Source organism: Dicentrarchus labrax, unplaced genomic scaffold (assembly GCF_905237075.1).
Source record: "Dicentrarchus labrax unplaced genomic scaffold, dlabrax2021, whole genome shotgun sequence".
NCBI lineage: Eukaryota > Metazoa > Chordata > Actinopteri > Moronidae > Dicentrarchus > Dicentrarchus labrax.
In genome coordinates, this window is record NW_026136712.1 from 4255225 (window position 1) to 4277108 (window position 21884).

Here is a 21884-nt window from a genome sequence, read left to right on the forward strand (position 1 = left end):
GTTCCTATATTCAGGTAATTATACACTAATGAAAACATACCTATGAATATTATATTTCATTTCTTCCAGAAGATCAACAGTGGACCATTCAGTATCCATCAGAAATTGACAGTATGCATGAGTGTAAAGAGAGCTAGACTGATCTATTTACTGGATAAACAGCAATGTAAAATTAATTTACATATATTAGTGCATTCTATTCAATATGTCAAACTGTATTGCTTGGATGTATTATTGATGATGAAGACTTGTAGCTCTGGGAGCAGCAAGTGTTCAAATCTGTCCATTAAAAGATATCAAAGTGCATCTGTGGCAGATAATGGACTGTGCGACCTCTGCTTAGCAGCCCTTTATTTAGACTACTTGAACTTGACTTGACATTAACTCATAAGCCATGAGATTCTGCCATCTGTTGCATTAAAGATTAGGATGAACTCTGTTTGCAATCCACCGCATTGACTTTGGCTTTCAGAGACTTGTGAGGAGGCCATATTCAAAATGTCTGAAGCCGTTATTCAATCAATAGAAACACACATGCCGGTTAAAAAAAGGTAAATGAAAGGCAGTTTCTGGCTGCAGTGATAATCCACATTGCACGTTGTCCTCACACTGAGCATCAATGTCCCTTTGAGGACAGTTCCTAAGAATATCTCATTCCTGATTAATTCCCTAAAGTAGCCCATATTTAAGATGGAGGCAGTTTAATCCATAGGTTCATTGGCTGCTTGTTCATGATTTAGCACCCTTCTTGTCAGTTTACAGCCATCTAATCTCCCTCTCATGACACGAGAATTACAAATGAGTGACAGTTTGAAGACCTCAAGTCATTTTGATATCCTGTTACCCTGGTAACGCACATGTTGGCCTGGTGGCATCTGGCCGCATGTGTTCACAGTTTTGACAAAACTAAGCATGCTAACTCAAGAAGAAATCATCACAGATCTAGTTAGAGAGCATCTTGTTGGGGAACATACTTATTTTCTTTCTGTGAGATCAGAGGATCAATATCAGTCTCATGTCTGTATGTTCACTTCAAAGTTGGAACCAGGATGTGGTTAGCTTAGCATAAAGACTGGAAGCAGGGCAAACGTCTAGCTTGGCACTTGCCAAATTTCAAGAATGATACCTGCCAACACCTCTAAAGTTCACTAAGTATCACTTCCCTTGCCTTACCTAAGGATTCCACTTGAAAAAATGACTTGGACCAAATAACCTGAGACACAAGTTTGCCATCCAGAGTACCTGTACCAAAACCTCACAGCCCGATGACTCACTCACTGACAGTATGGTAACTCACGGTAAAGCCAGGGAAGCTGCACAGCAGTATAAATTGTTGTTCATTAAGAAATATTTCCAGTCCGTGACTCAAACAGACATGTTGATTAGTAAGCTTCAGAGCAGTTGGTAGAGTTGGTATCTTTTTTAACTTTGGATCCAGACCCCTCCTTATGCTAAGCTAGGTTAACCCCATCTTGGCTCCAGCTCTGTACTACGAAATACTTCTGAAAACGCTGAACTATTTCTTTAAGTTAACGATAAAAGGTCATTATTTGCCTTGCCGTCCTGCAGTGTCCCTGTTTGGGAGAAGACTGCGGAAGGAAACAGGGGACCATTAGTCCACTGTAATCTCTAAAGCTGTCCCAAGAGGATCCTGGGTAGAATTTCTATTGAGGGATTCATCAGCTATGTCTTAAATAAGCCTGTCACAGCAATCACCGGGGGCATGGAAGCATTTTGTGTAATATTTCAAAACAGTTTATAAGCCCTAACCCTTTGAACACAGAGACTATATAAATTAGCTCAACTGACTCTTACTAAACTTTTCCACTATATGATCTTTCCATGTCAAAACCCTTGACAGACAGAAAAGCTTGTTCCACGAATTTTGTATGAAAAACAAAATACATAATACACAGAATCATGTCAGAATCATGAAATAACACACACTATACACATTTGAGTAATAGTTTAATTGGAGTAGTCTCTTTCTGATGACATTAGATTGGGGAATTAAATTAGATTAATACCTGCAGGAGTTGGGGTATGCATTGTTAGCCTAGCCTAGCATAAAGTCTGGAAAACACAGGGAAACAGCAAACAAGTTTACATGTACACTTTGAGCTCGTAAAGAATGTCTTTATATGGATATAATATGTCAGTTTAAAATTCTGTAATAGCTGTTCATAGTAGAGATGCATTGTTATTAGCACTGTTTGGATATAATCTTCAAACACAGCAGTGAAGATGCTAAACAAACACTGTGTCGGTGTCTGCGTGCTTGGAACATTTCAGCATCTATGTGAGCGCTGGATCTCTGGCAGAGGTCACCCTCCTTTGGCATTCATTCTTTTCTTGAGCTGCAGTTGCTCTCCGCCATGGATTTATAACAAAAGCTCAGTGACCTCTCCATGATATCATATGCCAAACTAATGACTTCTCTCCACCCACATTCGTTCGAGGCTTTGACCTAAATATAGGGGTTTGCTGTGTCTCCTAATGGACCGAGAGGGACCTTATAAAAGCATTAATGGTCAAAGCTGTCCACGTTTCAGCCGGGACTTCTGCTGGTGAGGGCATGCTTCTGTTTCATTGCTGTGTGGGTGTGATAGATACTGACTTTACTGGTAGGTAAGGTTTTATCTTGTTTCTGATCCAGGTGTCTCTAGGTGGAGGATACATACCTTTCGTAGCCCACAGAGGTAGGAGCTGGTATTGATTATGATGACTGATTCACTTCTATAGTTATTAGATTCAGTATTCTAACCTTTAACCCCGGACCTTTCAGTCCCCTCTGGGGTGTGCTGCAGAGATGAGTTCGGATGCTGAGATGAGTGTGTTTGGGGAGGCTGCCCCATACCTGAGGAAACCCGAACGAGAGAGAATCGAATGCCAAAATAAGCCCTTTGATGCTAAAAGCGCAGTGTTTGTGGTGGATCCAAAGGAGCTGTTTGTCAAAGGAACTCTGCAAAGCAAAGACGGCGGCAAAGCAACCGTTAAAACTGATGCAGGACAGGTACGTTAGCTGTGGACCAAGCAAGTCGTCTGTACGCTCTCTATTGTTCTGCTGATGAAGGCCACATCTCTGCACAGGTTGTAACAGTGAAGGATGACGAAGTCTTCCCCATGAACCCGCCCAAATTTGACAAGATCGAGGACATGGCCATGATGACCCACCTCAACGAGGCCGCTGTGCTGTATAACCTCAAAGAGCGTTACGCAGCGTGGATGATCTATGTGAGTAATGTGACATTGACTGTAGTTGATGATGGTCATTCCCCCACAATGCCAGAGGAGCTGTTTGCTCAGCAGACACCATGTAGACCAACATTAGAGCTGCAGTAACGTTGTGATGCACGGTGTTGAAAATGCATTGTCTTGTCTGCCCCGACAAAGGTAAGAGGTAACTACTTTTTATTCACTTTCCATTCTGGAGAAAAATAGTTGATTGTTGGGCACCCAAAGTATCTTCCACATTAAACCAGGTAATATCAGGCTGCTATATCTGGCAGCTAAAAGTCTGAAAAAAATACTTTGATATTAATACTTTAACACAGTTTAAAAGCAGAAGTATTTTGGGATGTTCACATTACAGTGTGATGTTATTTGATGAATAAATGTAATCTAAACAACCTCATACTGTGCTCCAATCTGCACATAAAGCTTGTTGTATACAATGGTTCTCAATGGGCTAAAATACACCAAATTGCTGGCTGCTTATAGAGAGCAATAGTGCAGTTTGTTTTTTAACTTTTGCAATTGGGATTGTTTTGGAAGTGTTGTACATCCCAGTAGGCATGGATTTTATCATATGCAGGTGAAAAGATGTAGATGGCTGGATCTACACTGAATTTGGTTGGAAAGTGGACATTTGTTGTACTGACACTTGTATTGTTCATGCTGCTGTTTGGTATTTAATAACAAATATAAATTAATGGATTGTTCAGTGACGTTAAGGTAATTGATAAGATTTGTCAGTGAAGTGCATGATAAACTCTGTGAAATTGTAGAGCAAAGTGAAAGAGGCTAAACAGACTAAAAAGTGTAGTGATTTAGGAGAGGTCTGTGTGCCTCCATCAACTTTTGCCTCGGAGTGTGAATGTGGGAAAAACCAGTTTACAGCTACTGTATATTTTGCATTAAGGAGTGGCTTTGTGGCTTTGTTTGGGCGGCGAGAGACTGAGCTTGAAAAATGGCTCTATCATGCCAAAAACAATATTTTTTTTCTCAATGACACCTCCCGAGCTCCGTATGTATACATTAAAAGTAAGGTATTATTGAAGTCTAGCAACTCCATTTCTTGCTTAGAGTGAGGGAAAGACTGTGGTTACAAACAGTTAATAAAAAGATGAATGTTAATTGCAGGTCTGTGACAGGACATGAAATCGGGTCTACTGCATGAAAGTCAGACTCACTGCACACACACACCTCATACTACTTCCTGTGTTGGCACTGAAGTTGGCATTGGAATTGTAAAGGGCAGAATTGTCCAGTATGGACATGATGATGCTGACTTTGAGGGATGGAAAACTTGGATAAATGAGAGGAGAAAGGCAACTAATGCAGATGCTTCCATATAGGAGGCATCTTCTTGGCTTGATTTAGGTCCATTTGTTTATTTCTCAAAAAGTGTTTGTCTGATTTTAAATTAAGGCTTCTAAATACATTTTGAATCCACGCTTCCTCAAACATATGTTTTCTTTTTTTAGACCTACTCTGGGTTGTTCTGCGTCACTGTGAACCCTTACAAGTGGCTGCCAGTGTACAACCAAGAGGTAGTGGTGGCCTACAGGGGAAAAAAGCGTCAGGAGGCTCCGCCACACATCTTCTCCATCTCAGACAACGCCTATCAGTTCATGCTCACTGGTAAACTGAAACAGGATGAAAATGTATTGTTATATTCAGTTTTCTATAAGGTTCTGATGCATTGCATGGTACCTCTCTAATATGACTATGGTGTTATTTGTCGTAGATAGAGAAAACCAGTCCATCCTTATCACGTAAGATGCATGTCGATGCAAACGCTACAGCCTTTAATCTTTAATACTTTTTATCAAAAAGGGAAATAAAATGTTTATGTGAGTGTGTTTTTTCTTGTTCTGTAGTGGAGAATCTGGTGCAGGAAAGACTGTCAACACCAAACGGGTCATCCAGTACTTTGCGACGATCGCAGGATCTGGGGACAGAAAAAAAGATGTTCCCTCCTCTGGAAAATTACATGTAATTTTATAATGCATTTTCACGCAGATGGTGCTACAAGTAGTCTACTAATAACCTTTTAGTGCATATATTTGTAACTAAATCACTTCATCTGCATTTGTCCTTTCTGTTGCTGTAGGGGAATCTGGAGGACCAGATCATCTCAGCCAACCCACTGCTGGAGGCCTTTGGAAACGCCAAAACTGTCAGAAACGATAATTCCTCACGTTTTGTGAGTGAAAAGATACAGGCTCTGCTACTACCCTTAACTGATATGTCGTCCTGTTTCTTAGGTTCTTTACCATTTTCTTTTCTTTTTAGGGGAAATTTATAAGAATCCACTTTGGTACGACAGGAAAACTGTCTTCCGCTGATATTGAAACTTGTGAGTTAGAATACAACAGAGACTTGCAGTGTTTTGTTGTTAGAGGCTTTTCTTTCAAGCTCATCTAGTTTTCCTTCACAGACTTGTTGGAAAAATCCAGGGTAACGTTTCAACTAGCTGCAGAGAGGAGTTACCATATTTTCTACCAGATCATGTCCAACAAGAAGCCTGAGCTGATAGGTAACATAAGGAGATCAGACTTACAGTGTTACTGTAACAGCCCTCTCTGTATGGTGTGCACAGTGTGTTTACACTGAAAGGCTTGGATTTGACCGGCACATTATTTTTCCATCCAGAGGCTCTCCTCATCACCACCAACCCTTTCGACTATCCATTTGTTAGCCAAGGGGAGATCAGTGTGGCCAGTATTGATGACAGTGAAGAGCTGATGGCCACAGACGTAAGTCGAATTTGTAATCTTCTTTTCCATCACTGCTGACATTCACTGGTCCTTACACTGGCCTTGTTATGATGTGCTTTCAGAGTGCCATTGGCATCCTAGGCTTCACTGGAGAGGAGAAGATTGGCATCTACAAGCTAACAGGTGCTGTGATGCATTATGGGAATATGAAGTTCAAGCAGAAGCAGAGAGAGGAGCAAGCAGAGCCAGATGGGACAGAAGGTATCTGTTATTCATGGCATTTTATCATAATCTTTTAATGTCTTTCCTTATCTTTTTGTGCTTGGTATATGTCTATTTCTGTCTGTTTCTACTCCTCTATCACACTCTGCTTTATAGTCCTCTTTTTTGATCTTTTTCTTTGATCAGTGGCCGACAAAGCAGCTTACCTGATGGGTCTGAACTCTGCAGACCTGCTGAAAGCGCTCTGCTACCCGAGAGTGAAGGTTGGGAATGAGTATGTGACCAAAGGGCAGACTGTTCAGCAGGTACGTGTGTTAGTTGACCATTATGAACTGTATATTATCCCTTATTAGTATTATATATAACTCCCATTTAATAGTTTATTTACCTTCATAAACTATTTATTGTGGCTAATAACTATGGAGTTGAGAGAAAATAATACTATGATAACCTTAAAGCTTCACTAATCAATATTTGTTATAATTAAAATTACTTGACTTCATGTAATCTGAAAGGTGAGTAATGCTGAACCCAGTCTCATTTCACTAATCTGTTGGCATCTCGCTGATGCGTGTCATTGTGCAGGTCTACAATTCTATTGGTGCTTTGGCCAAATCAGTCTATGAAAAGATGTTTTTGTGGATGGTCCTCCGCATTAATCAGATGCTGGACACCAAGCAACCCAGGCAGTTCTTTATCGGGGTCTTGGACATTGCCGGGTTTGAAATCTTTGATGTAAGCTTGTATTAAACAGTGTATTTACTGGAATTTACAATAAATAATGCGGTTATACTCTGAATGGTTTGTTTTTCAGTATAACAGTCTGGAACAGCTGTGTATCAATTTCACCAATGAGAAACTGCAACAGTTTTTCAACCATCACATGTTTGTGCTGGAGCAAGAAGAGTACAAGAAGGAAGGCATCGAGTGGGAGTTCATTGACTTTGGCATGGACCTAGCTGCCTGTATAGAGCTCATTGAAAAGGTTAGTTCATACAGAGTCACATAAATAAAAGCCTACAAATAATGTCTTTTTAAAACAAAACCGCTCTGTTCTCTACAGCCAATGGGCATCTTTTCCATCCTTGAAGAGGAGTGTATGTTTCCCAAGGCATCAGACACCACCTTCAAAAACAAGCTGTATGACCAACATCTAGGAAAATCAAACAACTTCCAGAAGCCCAAACCTGTCAAAGGCAAGGCTGACGCTCACTTCTCCCTGGTGCACTATGCTGGCACTGTGGACTACAGCATCACAGGTTGGCTGGACAAGAATAAGGACCCACTGAATGAGACTGTAGTCCAGCTCTACCAGAAAGCCAGCCTCAAACTACTGGCTTTCCTGTATATTACCTATTCTGCATCTGACGGTAAGAATGTGAGAGAGGGGTAAGATTGGGTTCATTCTGAATGTTTTTATTTCAAGGTTCAGCCTTATAATGTAAAAGGAAAAAAAACATTTCTTCTTCAAGATAATACTGGAAAGAAAGCAGCAAAGAAGAAGGGCTCATCCTTCCAGACAGTGTCAGCCCTCTTCCGGGTAACTATATACTGAAATAATACTCAATTATCTTAGATTTGTAAAAATAATTGATACAAATATTAAAGTAATGACATTGATCATCTCTAACAGGAGAACCTGGGAAAGCTAATGACAAATCTCAAGAGCACCCATCCTCACTTTGTTAGGTGTCTAATTCCAAATGAAACTAAAACTCCAGGTATTTCAGTAATATCAAGTTATACACACTCATTATCAGACCATTTACATAGTATCTCAGCCAGTTTGATTATAATGTGGTTCCGACTGACCTTTAGGGATTATGGAACACCACCTGGTTATCCATCAGCTGCGATGCAATGGTGTGCTAGAAGGAATCAGGATCTGCAGGAAGGGCTTCCCCAGCAGAATCCTGTATGGGGATTTCAAACAAAGGTATGAGGCAAAAAGGATTTTTTTTAGGTTTAAAAGAACAACTTTTCTCTAACAAGAGTTTTTCTTGTAGGTACAAAGTACTGAATGCTAGTGTGATACCTGAGGGACAGTTCATTGACAACAAGAAAGCTGCTGAGAAGCTCTTGGGTTCTATTGATGTGGATCACACACAGTATAAGTTTGGGCATACCAAGGTAAATGATTTTGAAAGGGCCTTTGAACTGTAGTCCAAACCAGACCATCTGACTCATGCCAACTTTACATAGTGATTGATCGTGTGTGTGTGTGTGTGTTTGTGTGTGTTTGTGTGTGTGTGTGTGTGTGTGTGTGTGTGTGTGTGCGTGTGTGTGTGTGTGTGTGTGTGTGTGTGTGTGTGTGTGTGTGTGTGTGTGTGTGTGTGTGAAGGTATCAAGGTTAGGCAGGTTTCAGGGCTATACCTTCAAATGTAGCCATTCAAAACACATATAAACACTTTTGCTGAGATAAGATTTTAAGGTTTATTGATGTTGTATTCGTAAGTATCTCTAGGTATACCTACATTCCTATTTCCTGAAGGTGTTCTTCAAAGCCGGACTCTTGGGTCTATTAGAAGAGATGAGGGATGAAAAACTGGCCTCTCTCATCACCAATACTCAAGCCTTGTGTCGTGGGTTTCTCAGAAGGAAGGAGTTTCAGAAAATGATGGAGAGGAGGTAATCACAATAATGGTAGATTACAACATACATCATTGGTCATATGTTCATAAAAATACTGTTGATCTGTAAGAATGTACTTGGTGCACTGAACCCAAAAACTAAGAACCAACTCTATCCTCTTTCCAGAGAGTCCATTTTTATCCTCCAATACAACATTCGCTCATTCATGAATGTGAAACACTGGCCATGGATGAAGCTCTACTTTAAGATCAAGCCACTCTTGAGGAGTGCTGAGACTGAGAAAGAGATGGCCATCATGAAAGTGGAGTTCACCAAGTGTAAGGAGGATTTATCCAAGGCTGAGGCGAAGAGGAAGGAACTGGAAGCCAAAATGGTTTCTCTGCTTCAGGAGAAGAATGACTTGTGTCTGCAGATTCAATCTGTAAGTACTAATAATAAATAATAATACATTTTATTTAAAGGCGCCTCTCTGGGCACTCAAGGACACCGTCCAACACATAAAAAATAAAAACAGTAAGAAATAAATAGAGAAATCATGTTTAAATCACAGATATTGCTGTTAATGTAAGTCATGTGTCAGGGCTCCTGCATGCTCAGTGTAGTGATGTGCACATGATGTGTACATACTCTTATGGTGTAGTCTACAGCACGCACAAAGGAAGGCTGGAGGAGAAGATGAATGCAAGAAAAGCCAACATGATGGTTCTCGTTAACATTTTTTCTAGTGGCTGCTTGTCACCACTGTAAAAGCACATGTGCTGTTTTCTACTTGCTTTTATGTTCTTCTGGTCTCTATAAATACGTTGTGCGCTTTGGAAGGAGGTGGAAAAGGAAGTGATTGGGGTTGAGGTTTCCGCAGACCAATGAGCTAATCAACAAGGAGCAATGCGCAGTTAGCACAGCCACAGACCTTAATGTTTCAAACCTTGAGAGGCACATGCTGGGTCAGCACCAGCTGCATGCGGGGTTTGCGGGCATACACATGTGTTTGCAGAGCCTGCCACATGCAGCCGGCTATAGTAGAACTGTATGCTACATAAATCCAAATAGACCTATGTCACAGCAACCATTTTGACATGAATTAGGGTCACTGGTAACACCTGTTTACCCTTCTGTGTCATGTCAAAATGGCAGCTGTGAAAAAGCTCTGCTGTGTTTTTATTAAACAGGAAACCGAGAGTCTGGCAGATGCAGAGGAAAGATGTGAGGGTTTGATTAAGAACAAGATTTTGCTGGAGGCCAAAGCCAAAGAACTCACTGAGAGACTGGAGGATGAGGAGGAGGTGAATGCAGAGCTGACCGCCAAGAAGAGGAAGCTGGAGGACGAGTGCTCTGAGCTGAAGAAAGACATTGATGACTTGGAGCTCACCTTGGCTAAAGTTGAGAAGGAAAAACATGCCACTGAAAACAAGGTGTGTATCAGCTGGGTGGTTATCTGAACACCAAGGTTAGATGTGTAAACACTTACTAACAGATTGCTTTTACTTTTTGCTCCACATTCAGGTGAAGAATCTGACTGAGGAGATGTCCGCTCTTGAGGACACCATCACCAAGTTGTCCAAGGAGAAGATGGCCCTGCAGGAGGCCCACCAGCAGACACTGGATGATCTGCAGGCAGAGGAAGACAAAGTCAACTCTTTGACCAAAGCCAAGATCAAGCTGGAGCAACAAGTTGATGATGTAAGTTTAGCCATTACCCTTTGGAAATCATAGCATGTGTAACTTAAAGGTGCTCTTATCAATATTTTTATTTTAAAGGGAACTCCAGTGATTGTACACATCAGAGCTTGTTTACAAGGGGAGTACTGTGAAAAAAGTGGCATAAAGCCTTTTGTATCTCCAGAGGGAGCTTCTAAAGTGTTGGTCAGGTCTGACTACAAATTTGAAAATAAAAATAAAAAGTTAGAAAGAAGTGAGCTTACCAAACCTATGTAGCCCACTCCTCATCTCTCAGGTTTGTTGCAAAATTAATGAGGGTTTAAGGCAGCGTTTTCCCATTTTACTGAAATTGTGTCCATGTATCAGCTTGAGGGCTCTCTGGAACAAGAAAAGAAGGTACGGATGGATGTCGAGAGAACTAAAAGAAAGCTTGAAGGAGATCTGAAACTAACTCAAGAATCCATAATGGATTTGCAAAATGACAAGCAACAGCTGGAGGAACGCCTTAAAAAGTATGTGTTGGTGCAGCAGTGTCTAAGCATAATAAGTACGGTACTTTGCGTATTCTCTAATCACGTGGGTTGGTTTTACATAACAGGAAAGACTTTGAATTCAGCCAACTTGTAGCCAAAATTGAGGATGAGCAGAGCATGGCTGCCCAATCTCAGAAGAGGATTAAAGAGCTTCAGGTACTTGGACGTTTTGAGGATTAACTGACAATTTGCTGCAAATCAGTGAATAGTGAATATCAGTTTTTTTGTTGCTTTACCCAGGCCCGCATTGAAGAACTGGAAGAGGAGATTGAAGTGGAGCGTGTTTCCAGGGCTAAGGTGGAAAAGCAAAGGTCTGACCTCTCCAGGGAGCTTGAGGAAATCAGTGAGAGGCTGGAGGAGGCTGGAGGAGCCACCGCCGCTCAGGTCGAGATGAACAAGAAGCGAGAGGTCGAGTTTCAGAAACTGAGACGAGACCTCGAACAGTTGACCCTCCACCACGAGGCCACCGCTGCAGCTTTAAGGAAGAAACATGCTGACAGTGTGGCTGAGCTGGGAGAGCAGATTGACAATCTTCAGCGGGTCAAACAGAAGCTGGACAAAGAGAAGAGTGAGTACAAGATGGAGATTGATGACCTGTCCATCAACATAGAAGCCACGGTCAAGTCAAAGGTAAGCTGCACCAGAATAGATAGTACATGCATTCAATATATTATGGTACTAACTTATTTTATAAATATTACAGATTAATTATGAGAAGCTGTGTCACTCTCTGGAAGACCAACTGAGTGAATATAAGACAAAACACGATGAGAACACTCGTCTAATCACTGAAATAAATGCTCAAAGGGCAAGACTTCAGAATGAAAACGGTACGGACGGAGATGAATCTTGTAAAACAGACTTCTGCAGTCAAACATGTCCCTCTTTCCTTACTTCCTTTTCTAAAACCTCTTCAACAGGTGAGTTTACTCGTCTTCTTGAGGAGAAAGAAGCAATACTCTCTCAGATGTCGAGGGCTAAGCTGGCCTTCACTCAGCAAATTGAGGAACTGAAGAGGCAAGTTGAAGAAGAAACCAAGGTATGTGGCATTACTGCACTATGCAACTTAACAATGAATGTGTGATAATGATGTTTGAAGGTCAGTAGACTAGCTGATTAGCTTACTGAGGTAGCTAGAAAGGTTTGAACTTGTAAGCTGACCTGGCTAATTTTTGATTTTGGGGTGAACTGTCCTTTTTTAAAGGAAAGGTTTAACATTTATTTCTGTGTCAGATAAAAAGACTGACTCCTATACCCTAAAGCTAGAGCCAGCAGATTTTTTTGTATTTCCCAAAATAACGTAATATTCCTTTTAAGGAGGAGGTTCATAATAACAAGATTGTTCGAACTTTGAGAGAAATCCAGATGTGCCTCTCTGTTAGGCTAAGAATGCCCTCGCCCACGCTGTCCATTCTGCCCGTCATGACTGTGATCTGCTGAGGGAGCAGTTTGAGGAGGAGCAGGAGGCCAAGGCTGAGCTCCAGAGAGCCATGTCCAAGGCCAACAGTGAAGTTGCCCAGTGGAGAACCAAATATGAGACTGATGCCATCCAGCGCAATGATGAACTGGAGGAGGCCAAGTGGGAGTTGTTCTCATACAAATAGATATTAAGAAACCATATTTTTACATAGTTACTTACATTACTCAAACTGAATTGTATTATGCTCAGGAAAAAGCTTGCCCAACGTTTGCAAGAGGCTGAGGAAGCCATCGAGGCTGTGAATGCCAAGTGCTCATCTTTGGAGAAGACAAAGCAGAGGCTGCAGGGAGAGGTGGAGGACCTCATGGCTGATGTGGAAAGGGCAAATGCTCAAGCAGCTGGCCTGGATAAAAAGCAGAGAAGCTTTGATAAGGTAACACAGATATCCTAGACAATCTCTATTGTTGGTTAGAAGCAAAAAGTTCTAATCAGTAACCAAATCTGACAAATCATCCTTATTCAAACCAATAAATGGCATCTTACTTAGATCCTGTCTGAGTGGAAGCAGAAGTATGAGGAGAGTCAGGCTGAGCTGGATGGGTCACAAAAGGAGTCTCGCTCCCTCAGCACCGAGCTCTTCAAAATGAAGAACTCTTATGAGGAAGCTCTGGAGCACCTCGAGGTCCTCAAACACGAGAATAAAAACCTGCAACGTACGTATATTACTGGCAAATAATACCACTCTTTAAAAGGAAGGTTCATCCGGAACATGGCTGACAATGAATCAGATGATTCTGAATAAACACCAAGGATGTTATGTTCATATGTCAATTTATATTGCTTTACACATTTAGAGGAAATCTCTGATTTGACTGAACAACTTGGAGAGAATGGTAAAGCCATCCATGAGCTGGAGAAGACTAAGAAACAAACTGAGACAGAGAAGACAGAGATCCAGACTGCTTTGGAAGAAGCTGAGGTAACTTGATGTAATATAAATGAATTATTTACACCATGGCACCATGACCATAGCATTCCAGTTTATAAATGTAAGCTTTTTTTCCCCAGGCTTCTCTGGAACATGAGGAATCTAAAATTCTGCGTGTCCAGCTGGAGCTGGCTCAAGTCAAAGGAGAGGTTGATCGCAGGTTGGCTGAGAAGGAAGAGGAGCTCGAGCTGATGAAGCGCAACAACCAGCGCATCGTGGAAACAATGCAGTCCGCCTTAGATGCTGAGACGCGTAACAAGAACGATGCCCTGAGAATCAGAAAGAAGATGGAAACAGACCTCAATGAGATGGAGATCCAGCTGGGCCACGCCAATCGGCAGGCAGCTGAAGCCCATAAACAGCTGAGGAACATACAAGCCCACCTCAAAGTGAAATACTGTTCCCTGGCAGCTTCAGCACAAGAATATTAACTTTAAAAACAAATTTGGGTAAATCATACAACTTTTACCGTCCTGCCTCTCTACAGGAACAAAACCTTCACATGGATGAGGCACTGCGGAGCCAGGAGGACCTGAAGGAGCAGGTGGCCATGGTGGAGCGCAGGTGCTGCTTGATGCAGGCGGAGGTAGAGGAGCTCAGGGCCGCTCTGGAGCAGTCGGAAAGAAGCCGCAAACTGGCTGAACAGGAACTGGCTGATGCCTGTGAGAGAGTAGGGCTACTGAACTCCCAGGTGAGCAGCAGTATCACAGTGTATCAGTCAGGGCTACCCGATATTTCCCATCTCAGATGTGTTCAGGAACACATTTTAGTGTACTGTTTAGCTGAAATTTTAGAAGGTTTATGAGCAGGCTGCCGGTTGTTTCCTGCTTAAAAACAGACCAGGCACCATCCCAACTCACATGTGTCTCTAAAGAACCCACTGTACACACACTGCCCAGCACCAAACAGCTGACAGACACCATTACAGACTAGCTATGTTCAACAGCTAGTCTGTAATGGTGTCTCTGGAGTAGAGTGTTTAGCACCTAAAGAGATATTTTTCACTGGAGCTGGTTGAGTGACGAATGCTGGTGTTGCAGTTTGTTAACTGTGCTTTGGCTACAGAACACAAGTCTCCTTAACTCCAAGAAGAAGCTGGATGCAGATGTCAGCCAGCTGCAGGGCGAGGTGGAGGATGCAATCCAAGAGGCTCGCAATGCCGAGGAAAAGGCCAAGAAAGCAATCACTGATGTAAGTATTATGCACCTTTAATTATGTCCAGCACTGGTTTATATAGTGTGATTATTATGCAGCCTGGTTGCCTGTATGCATACTGCTGTGAGGTCCACCTCAATTATGAGCATTGATTTGGTATTTGTAATGGAAAATAATCATTCAGACTGTGTTCTCATAGGCAGCCATGATGGCAGAGGAGCTGAAGAAAGAGCAGGACACCAGCAGCCACCTGGAGAGGATGAAAAAGAACCTGGAGGTGTCTGTGAAGGATCTGCAGCACCGTCTGGACGAGGCAGAGAACCTGGCTTTGAAGGGGGGCAAGAAACATCTCCAGAAACTGGAAGCTCGGGTATCACACTGGCCCATATGAGATTAATGCAGCATTACTAAGAACATAGATGAAATCTGAGCTTGGGTGTGTGGGGTTTGGACTTTTCCCTTATAGGTGCGTGAACTGGAGGGTGAAGTGGAGAGTGAGCAGAAAAGAGCTGCTGACGCCATCAAGGGAATCCGTAAATACGAGAGGAGAGTGAAGGAGCTCACTTACCAGACCGAAGAGGACAAGAAGACTGTTCTGAGACTGCAGGACCTGGTGGACAAGCTGCAGCTCAAAGTCAAAGCATACAAACGGCAGAATGAAGAAGCTGTAAGATCTTTTTTGACTTCATGAAAAACAAGAATGTTCTATTTTTTTAAATAATGATTCTAGCTTAGTGTGTTTGTGGGTTTTTTTTGCTACAGGAGGAGCAGGCCAGTGCTCATCTTGGTAAGCTACGGAAGGTGCAGCATGAGCTGGAGGAGGCACAGGAGCGGGCAGACATCGCTGAGTCCCAGGTCAACAAGATGAGAACCAAGAGCAGAGAGTTTGGAAAGGTAAGACTATAGTTGAGTTTGGTTTAATTGGTTTCTTATTGGCTTCCTAGGGCAAATTTATTTTCTTATCCCCCATAGATTTTTAATATAAAAAACTTAAATATTTCCTTTCCTCTTCTCTCCTCTCCTTTCCTTTTCTTTCCTTACCCACCTCTCCTGTCCTGTCCTCTCCTCTCCTGTCTTGTCCTGTCCTGTCAGGCTGCTGAATCTGAGTAGACCTTGCAGCGAGGACACAGAAGACATCATCTTTGCAAGTTCTCAGTACAAGTAGAAACTCACCAGAATGAACCAAGCGTATAGTTTTGCTGTGAGACTGTAGCAGAATAAAGCAGTGTGAAGCATTAGCTTTGTCTGTTTTTCCTCCATCTAATGCCATTACTGCCTTTCATCAGATTTACTGTACAGCCAAACATAACAATGTTTCTGAATACCAACACAAAGGAATGGAAACTGAGTGTTTATCATAGTTGTTGGTGTATTAGTTGGTGTCGTGCTAATTAGCCAGGCAGAGGAATAGATTGCGATTATGTAAGTCTCCCTCAGTTTGCGTCTAAGTTGAGCATCTGTTTGCAGAGATCAGAGCAGATCCAGCAGAATGCCTGCTGACATTTACATCCTGAGTTAAAATAGCCGTCCTCTTCACTGTCACTCATCTCCATACAATACCTAATGCTAGCATGAGAGCAGTGGATTAAGCACCATTAGAGCAATATAATCAAAGGAGCACATGGACCAATCAGAGAGGCTGCAGAGGACTGATTTAAGGTGAAGCATGTGTTCAGCTGTGTCACTCCATCCTTGAACCTGCACGCCAGACCAGAGGCATTGTCTGTCAGTGCCCTCATCAGTACAGGAATTTATTTTGTCTGAGATCCAGATTAAAAGTAAAACAGAAGTCAGCACCTACAAGCTTTTCATACTTACTGTACAAGTAGCCAAAGGAAAACTCTCCAGACACAGAAATACATTCTCAGTTTTAAACTTTTCAGTTGCAAAAATCACAAGTATAGAAAACTAGTTTCGTTGAAACTTTAAAACAAGGACTTAAGCTAACTGAACCATTTGATCTGAAGGTATCTCACAGGACACTGGACATGTCCTTACTGTTTCTAGGAACTTGAGTCTGATTCTTCACACAGTATTTTTAAATTAGTGTTTCTGGCAAGAAGACACATTTGGACTCCTTTGTAAATCCTGGTTCTGGCCCTGATTCCAAAATTGTGTGCAGTAATCAGAGATTAAAGCGAAGAGATCAGTCTCAGTTAAAACCACTGTGAGCCAAATAGACACTGAACTGCTGCTGGTGACACCTGATGATGATTAAAGTTCTTGTGACCCACAGAAGTAACCCGTATCTTGAATATCTGTGATCTCCCTCTTCACCACCGACACAGAAGGATAACAGTGTGTGCTATGACAGCTCTATAGTTGGACAGGAGTGAGGACACAGCTGTGAAGGCCAGGCTCATCATACCGCATGGATGATCTATGTCTCACCTACCCCAGCTGACCCCACCCAGTGTGAATGTCCAACCAATGATCTGGTTGATTTATTGACACCGGTGTGAATTTAATATCCACTTTGGGCTGTAAGGCTCATGCAAAAGCCCTTTATTAAAGAAAATGTTAATCAGGTGTCTTACTACTGAGACTTTGAAAGTGTCAAATCAATTCTCATATCCCTATATATTTCCTCAGTGTACTTTATTCCAACCAAGTACTCTGGTATCATGTACTACTACAGTAACAGCAGCTAGAGGGCTCCCTTTAACAAGAGAAGAAGCACGGAGGGAGAGAGACTCAAAAGAGGATTCAAATTGTTAAAAGAATTCCATTACACACCTGGAAAAAAAAACTTCTGGTATCATCTGTCACAAGGTAATTAATAATTTCTGTTCTGTTATCTAATAAAGACATAAAGATACAAATGAGTTGGATGTGTCATAGTCTGTGCTTCTGAAAATGAATCACTTAAAGCCGGAAAATAGACACAGAGTGAGAGACATACAACAATATTCCTATACACATACAGAAAGCTGTCTGTCTTTAACATGCAGTGTTAATACATGTACTGTTATATCTGCATTTCATCCATCTCTACTCTGCAATGCATGGATGCATCATAACACTAAGAAAACAGAGAAAAGGTGTGACTACTTGCATCAAACTATTTTAACTCCTCACTTGCACTGGTAACAACCAGACATTAAAGGAGCAGTTTGAGATGAGGGCAGATTTAACTGCTAAATGCTCCATTTTCCCCAGCTAACTGCTAAGTGTGTCTGTGTGCTGTTTGCTGCTGAGCAGGTAGAGTGCAGTGGGTTAAACAGAACTTGTTTGCCTGCTACAGCCCAGTCTCACACCAAAGTGTGTAATAGACCCGTCTATCAACTAGAGGATACCGTGTCAGTGTCAGTTTTGACTGTTTTTGTGTCAGTATGAAGGCGCAGTATGAAGAGTGACTGTCTGTGTAGGCGAGAGGATGTATGTACAAAGACAGCAGACTGCTGCCCTGTAGCCAGAAGTCACTGCAAACTCATTTGAAGTTGGGCCAGGTAGGTAAATGAACTTAGGCAATGAACTTAACTTAAATCTGATACTTAATGTAACTTCCAGTCTTTTCCTAAAGAAGTAGTTTTGTTGCTGAAACCTACCCAACCGCGACCTCAGCAGGCTTTAATTTGAAAGTGTAGCCGGATGTTAGATTCTTATTCTTGAGAATTGTAGGAAACATGACACTGCCACATTGGACCACTTTGGCGTGATACTGGGTTGGCCTGCTGGTTGTTGAGAGCGGTGGGAATGAACCAAAACAGACAAGAACAAGAGCTGAGGGGAACTTAGTCTCAATGGGCTCATTAACACCTTTAACATTACACATTGTCATTTGATCTGTTGAATTATATCATTTCTATAAGTAACATCCAAAATGTAAAGAATACAAAAATATACATATACATTTTCTTTCTACCTATTAACATTTATTGAATAAGTGTGATTTATGTTACTGAGAATATACTGTAGACAGAGCAGCTGGTGTGATTCACTCCTCAGGGGACAGCGGGCTCATCATCTTTTTCCACATTCGTCTGAAGAAGAGACGCACTCCTTTCTTCTCCTCTTTGTCCTTTTCATCTAGAAGGAGCAAAATACCAAAGTATTAGCAGAAGTATAACATATGTCCTAAATTAAATAATGATTTGGAAAGCCAACTCACCACGCATTTCTGCAGCAGCACTGCACAACTCTGGAGCCTGAGAAACAGTCATGAATCTTAAATTATAAAGCTTATCATTGCTTTAGCAAATAGTCAGTAAAGGTCTCCTGAGCACAGATATGTAGTAGCACAGGTAGGTTTTACAGTATTAGCAACTTTTTGTTACCATGGGTTTCCTCTCCAGCTGATGGAGAGCCCAGCTGTATGCAGCACTCTGCACTCTGTCTTCTATGTCCTGGACAGCACACACAACGCTCTCTCTAGCACTGATGGAGCTTTCATCAAAGTCCATGAGGTTGAAGGTTTTGGAGCGGTCAACAAATCTTTTATAAACGGCTTTGACCATGTCCCGGGCCGCTGACGTGCAGATGCACAGGAGACGAGCTTTAGTGAAAAATGTATTGAGACAGAAGCAAGTAGCCACTGCCTCAGCCAGCTGTTGGCCAGTGTGAGCGCTGGCAGCCTCAGCCCTGGTCCTCAGAGCAGAGGCCAGACTGGAGTCCCAGCTCGCACTCTGAGTCTGGGAGGTCCTGACCTCAGCAAGTGGCTCTGGTTCATCCAGGAGGAACTCCAGAGCTGTGTCCACCACCTGCGGTGCTAAAGGCTCAGTGGTCTGCTGGAGCTTGGCGAGCAGAGCCAGTTTGGAACGCTTGCTGGTGTGAGAGCCAACGAAGGAGTCGAGCAGCTTGTTGGACAGGTGGCGGAGGAAGGTTTGTACATGCTGCTCTGCTTTCGGGCGGATGACTGAGAGAAACATTCGAAGACCCTCCAATGTGACCTTCATATGGTGGAAAGATAAAGCCAGGAGAGGAGTGAGAGAGCGCGCGGTGGTAAAGGAGTGACTCACGAGGATTTCTTTTAACTTTACCTTTCTTCTGAGCTGCCTCGAAAGGCGGTTCTCTTCTTCAAGTTCTTCCCAGACCTCTTTCTCCATCTGGTCCACACAGACGCGCCTTGCTGAGGTCCAGGCCTGAACACATCTCTCATTAGTTAGTCTCAGCTGGAATAGTTCAGGCTTTATGTTACAGGTCTGTAATTTACTACAGCTTTCATATAAGTCATCTTTAAAAGGGTTTTTTAAGTTAGTTTACTTAGGACTACTTTTGTCTGTATACTTTTTATTGATTTATTTACGCTTCGTTTGTATATAATAGATGTTTCTAATTTATTTATATAAATGTATTTATTTATTATTTTAAAAATGTAAATAATGCAGTATTTAAAGTATTTTAACTATCTATACTTCTCTAACCCTAGCTATCTATCTAGCAAATAGCAAAAATAAAAAGGCGACTACATATATCGTTCTTATTTTTTACCCATCTTCAAAACTCTTGTCAACATCGGTGAGCCTAGCACGTAGCAGTCCCTCCAGGAAGCTGCGATGTTACGATCGCAGCAGTTAACACAAATTCAACCAATCCCTGGGAATTCTCTGGGACCGTAACCCGTCACTGTTGTTTCTCCAATCATAGCTGCACTCATAACTGCTAGTGTAACTACTTTATTCTCACTGGAACAAGCTGCATTACATTTTTTATGAATTATACTAAAAATATATATTTTTTGCAATTTTCACTTTCTCTCATTTCATTGAAAAAAAAAATGCTTCAAACATTGTAAGATGCATCAACATGCATAACATTTTAGGCCTCAACAATTCCCGTAAACAGCCAGCGAAATCCTGAAGGGACTGACATTATATATGTCAATACAGGAAGCAGAAAGTTGACTGAGGTTCTGACTGACGCTTACTCAACTCTTATTGGAGCACAGAGCGTAAAGGGGCGGGACTTAGGAGGGGTTAATTGTCACACCGCTCAGAAAAGTTACATAAACTAGCTTTAAATGTACTTATATGCTGTATCACTCAGTCAGTATGTTATATTTACCAATTCAGCCACAAGGAGCTTCCTTGTCTCTGCCACTTTAGTTATTTCCTGGAACCTTTCAGAATAAGAAAGATTTAGTTATCCATGTTGTAATTTTTCCTTTGCAGCAAGCTTTAATCTAACATGTCACTGTGGACTCACTCTTCCAGGAAGCTTCTTCCAGCCAGCAGCCAGCTCTTCATGTCTTTATCAGATAAATAAATGGGAACTTGATACTGCAGCTTCATGATCACAAACTGCCTCATGAGCATCTTCTGAAAGATAGATTCAGTGTACAGTGAATCAGCTGACTCAGAGATGCCTTAGTGTGCTGCTGGACTCCAGTGTGAACGCATCTTTACGTTTACAGCGGTAACACTGACCTCAGCTCTGTAGCGCTGTTTCTCTGTCACTGAGAAAGAGGACGGTCTCATGTGTGCAGCTTGCTTCAGAATGGAGTCAGTGTCCATGTTGAACAGTGGTCAAACTCCTTGGGGGTAACAGGAAACACTCATTTAGTAGAATTCAGTTGGAAATTCAAGTGTGTACCATAACACAGTGGTATGACACACATTTGAATTGACTATGTTGCTGTTTTAAAGAGGGGGTTGTGGAGAACAGGACTTGGGGTGGGTGTTGCTGTTAGAGATTATGTGATGATTTTGCATCATTTGAATAAAGCATTCTGAACTGCCCCTCAGTGCAGGCAGGGACGACAATATTACCCAATCCTTTTGAATAATGGTATAAACAGCCTTTATTATTAGATATTAGTGGAGCACTCAACCAAATACATCACCAGAGTGCCAGTTTGTCATTACAATAACCCCACTTTAAGGAACTAGCTACAGGTTGTCTTTCCTGATGAAGAAAAGTTCATATGAAAGAATCATTAGGGAAACTTTACCTGGTACAAAGAGAGAGTTGCCACAGTCTGAGTGGAGGAGGAAGTGCTTTCAGATGGTTTAAAAGCTTGTTCAGACAACAAGGATGGAGAATCTGAACGGGTCCCCTCAGGCTGGCGGTGTGTATGTTTGTGTGTGTGTGTGTGTGTGTGTATGTGTGTGTGTGTGTGTATGTCTGTGTCTGTGTCTGTATGTGGAATATACAGTTGACATCATCTGCATCATTCTGATGCTTCTTGTCAACAAAACGTTACCATGGGACTCAAAACAAAATAATAATAATTACTCCTCTTGCATTTCCTGGCTATTTTTGTCTTTTAAAGTAGCAATATCTCACCCACAGTTTTATTTAAATGTCTGTCCAGTGAGTCACATTCAGGATAATCTATTGTCAGAAATGGAACATAATACTCATAGGTATGTTTTCATTAGTGTATAATCACCTGAATATAGGAATCATTGGGTTTATGTTCCTCTTCCATGAAA

General features: G+C 41.8%; 2 protein-coding genes across 2 annotated transcripts; one reads left to right on the forward strand and one right to left on the reverse strand.

Moving 5' to 3' along the window:
- The first annotated feature begins 2653 nt into the window (after positions 1-2653).
- On the forward strand, positions 2654-15749 carry LOC127372801 (myosin heavy chain, fast skeletal muscle-like). Its single transcript, XM_051416615.1, has 39 exons — positions 2654-2699; positions 2786-3013; positions 3091-3234; positions 4707-4863; positions 4970-4997; positions 5103-5217; positions 5336-5428; positions 5518-5581; positions 5663-5761; positions 5878-5981; positions 6065-6203; positions 6351-6469; positions 6750-6899; positions 6979-7149; positions 7228-7534; positions 7637-7704; positions 7798-7885; positions 7983-8100; positions 8171-8294; positions 8656-8792; positions 8922-9177; positions 9926-10168; positions 10260-10436; positions 10782-10927; positions 11014-11104; positions 11189-11578; positions 11652-11778; positions 11869-11987; positions 12331-12527; positions 12618-12801; positions 12916-13081; positions 13223-13347; positions 13437-13745; positions 13844-14047; positions 14422-14547; positions 14711-14881; positions 14978-15178; positions 15274-15405; positions 15604-15749. Exons 2-39 carry the CDS (start codon positions 2810-2812, stop codon positions 15619-15621), a joined length of 5811 nt encoding a protein of 1936 aa, XP_051272575.1. The 5' UTR covers positions 2654-2699; positions 2786-2809; the 3' UTR covers positions 15622-15749.
- Positions 15750-18448: 2699 nt separating this feature from the next.
- LOC127373826 (uncharacterized) lies at positions 18449-20963 on the reverse strand. Its single transcript, XM_051418664.1, has 7 exons — positions 20877-20963; positions 20656-20768; positions 20515-20569; positions 19491-19592; positions 18789-19400; positions 18623-18659; positions 18449-18540 (listed from the first exon to the last, which is right to left on the reverse strand). Exons 1-7 carry the CDS (start codon positions 20961-20963, stop codon positions 18449-18451), a joined length of 1098 nt encoding a protein of 365 aa, XP_051274624.1.
- Positions 20964-21884: the final 921 nt, after the last annotated feature.

What these genes read in the sequence shown, in the direction of transcription:
- LOC127372801 (XM_051416615.1), top strand. Translation starts at nt 2,810, where the DNA reads ATGAGTTCGGATGCTGAGATGAGTGTGTTTGGGGAGGCTGCCCCATAC. An exon ending in GATGAACTGGAGGAGGCCAA is followed by an intron (nt 12,528 to 12,617) that starts GTGGGAGTTGTT and finishes TATTATGCTCAG; the next exon opens with GAAAAAGCTTGCCCAACGTT. An exon ending in AACGGCAGAATGAAGAAGCT is followed by an intron (nt 15,179 to 15,273) that starts GTAAGATCTTTT and finishes TTTTTGCTACAG; the next exon opens with GAGGAGCAGGCCAGTGCTCA.
- LOC127373826 (XM_051418664.1), bottom strand. Translation starts at nt 20,963, where the DNA reads ATGGACACTGACTCCATTCTGAAGCAAGCTGCACACATGAGACCGTCC. An exon ending in AACAGCGCTACAGAGCTGAG is followed by an intron (nt 20,769 to 20,876) that starts GTCAGTGTTACC and finishes TCTATCTTTCAG; the next exon opens with AAGATGCTCATGAGGCAGTT. An exon ending in GGAAGAAGCTTCCTGGAAGA is followed by an intron (nt 20,570 to 20,655) that starts GTGAGTCCACAG and finishes TTATTCTGAAAG; the next exon opens with GTTCCAGGAAATAACTAAAG.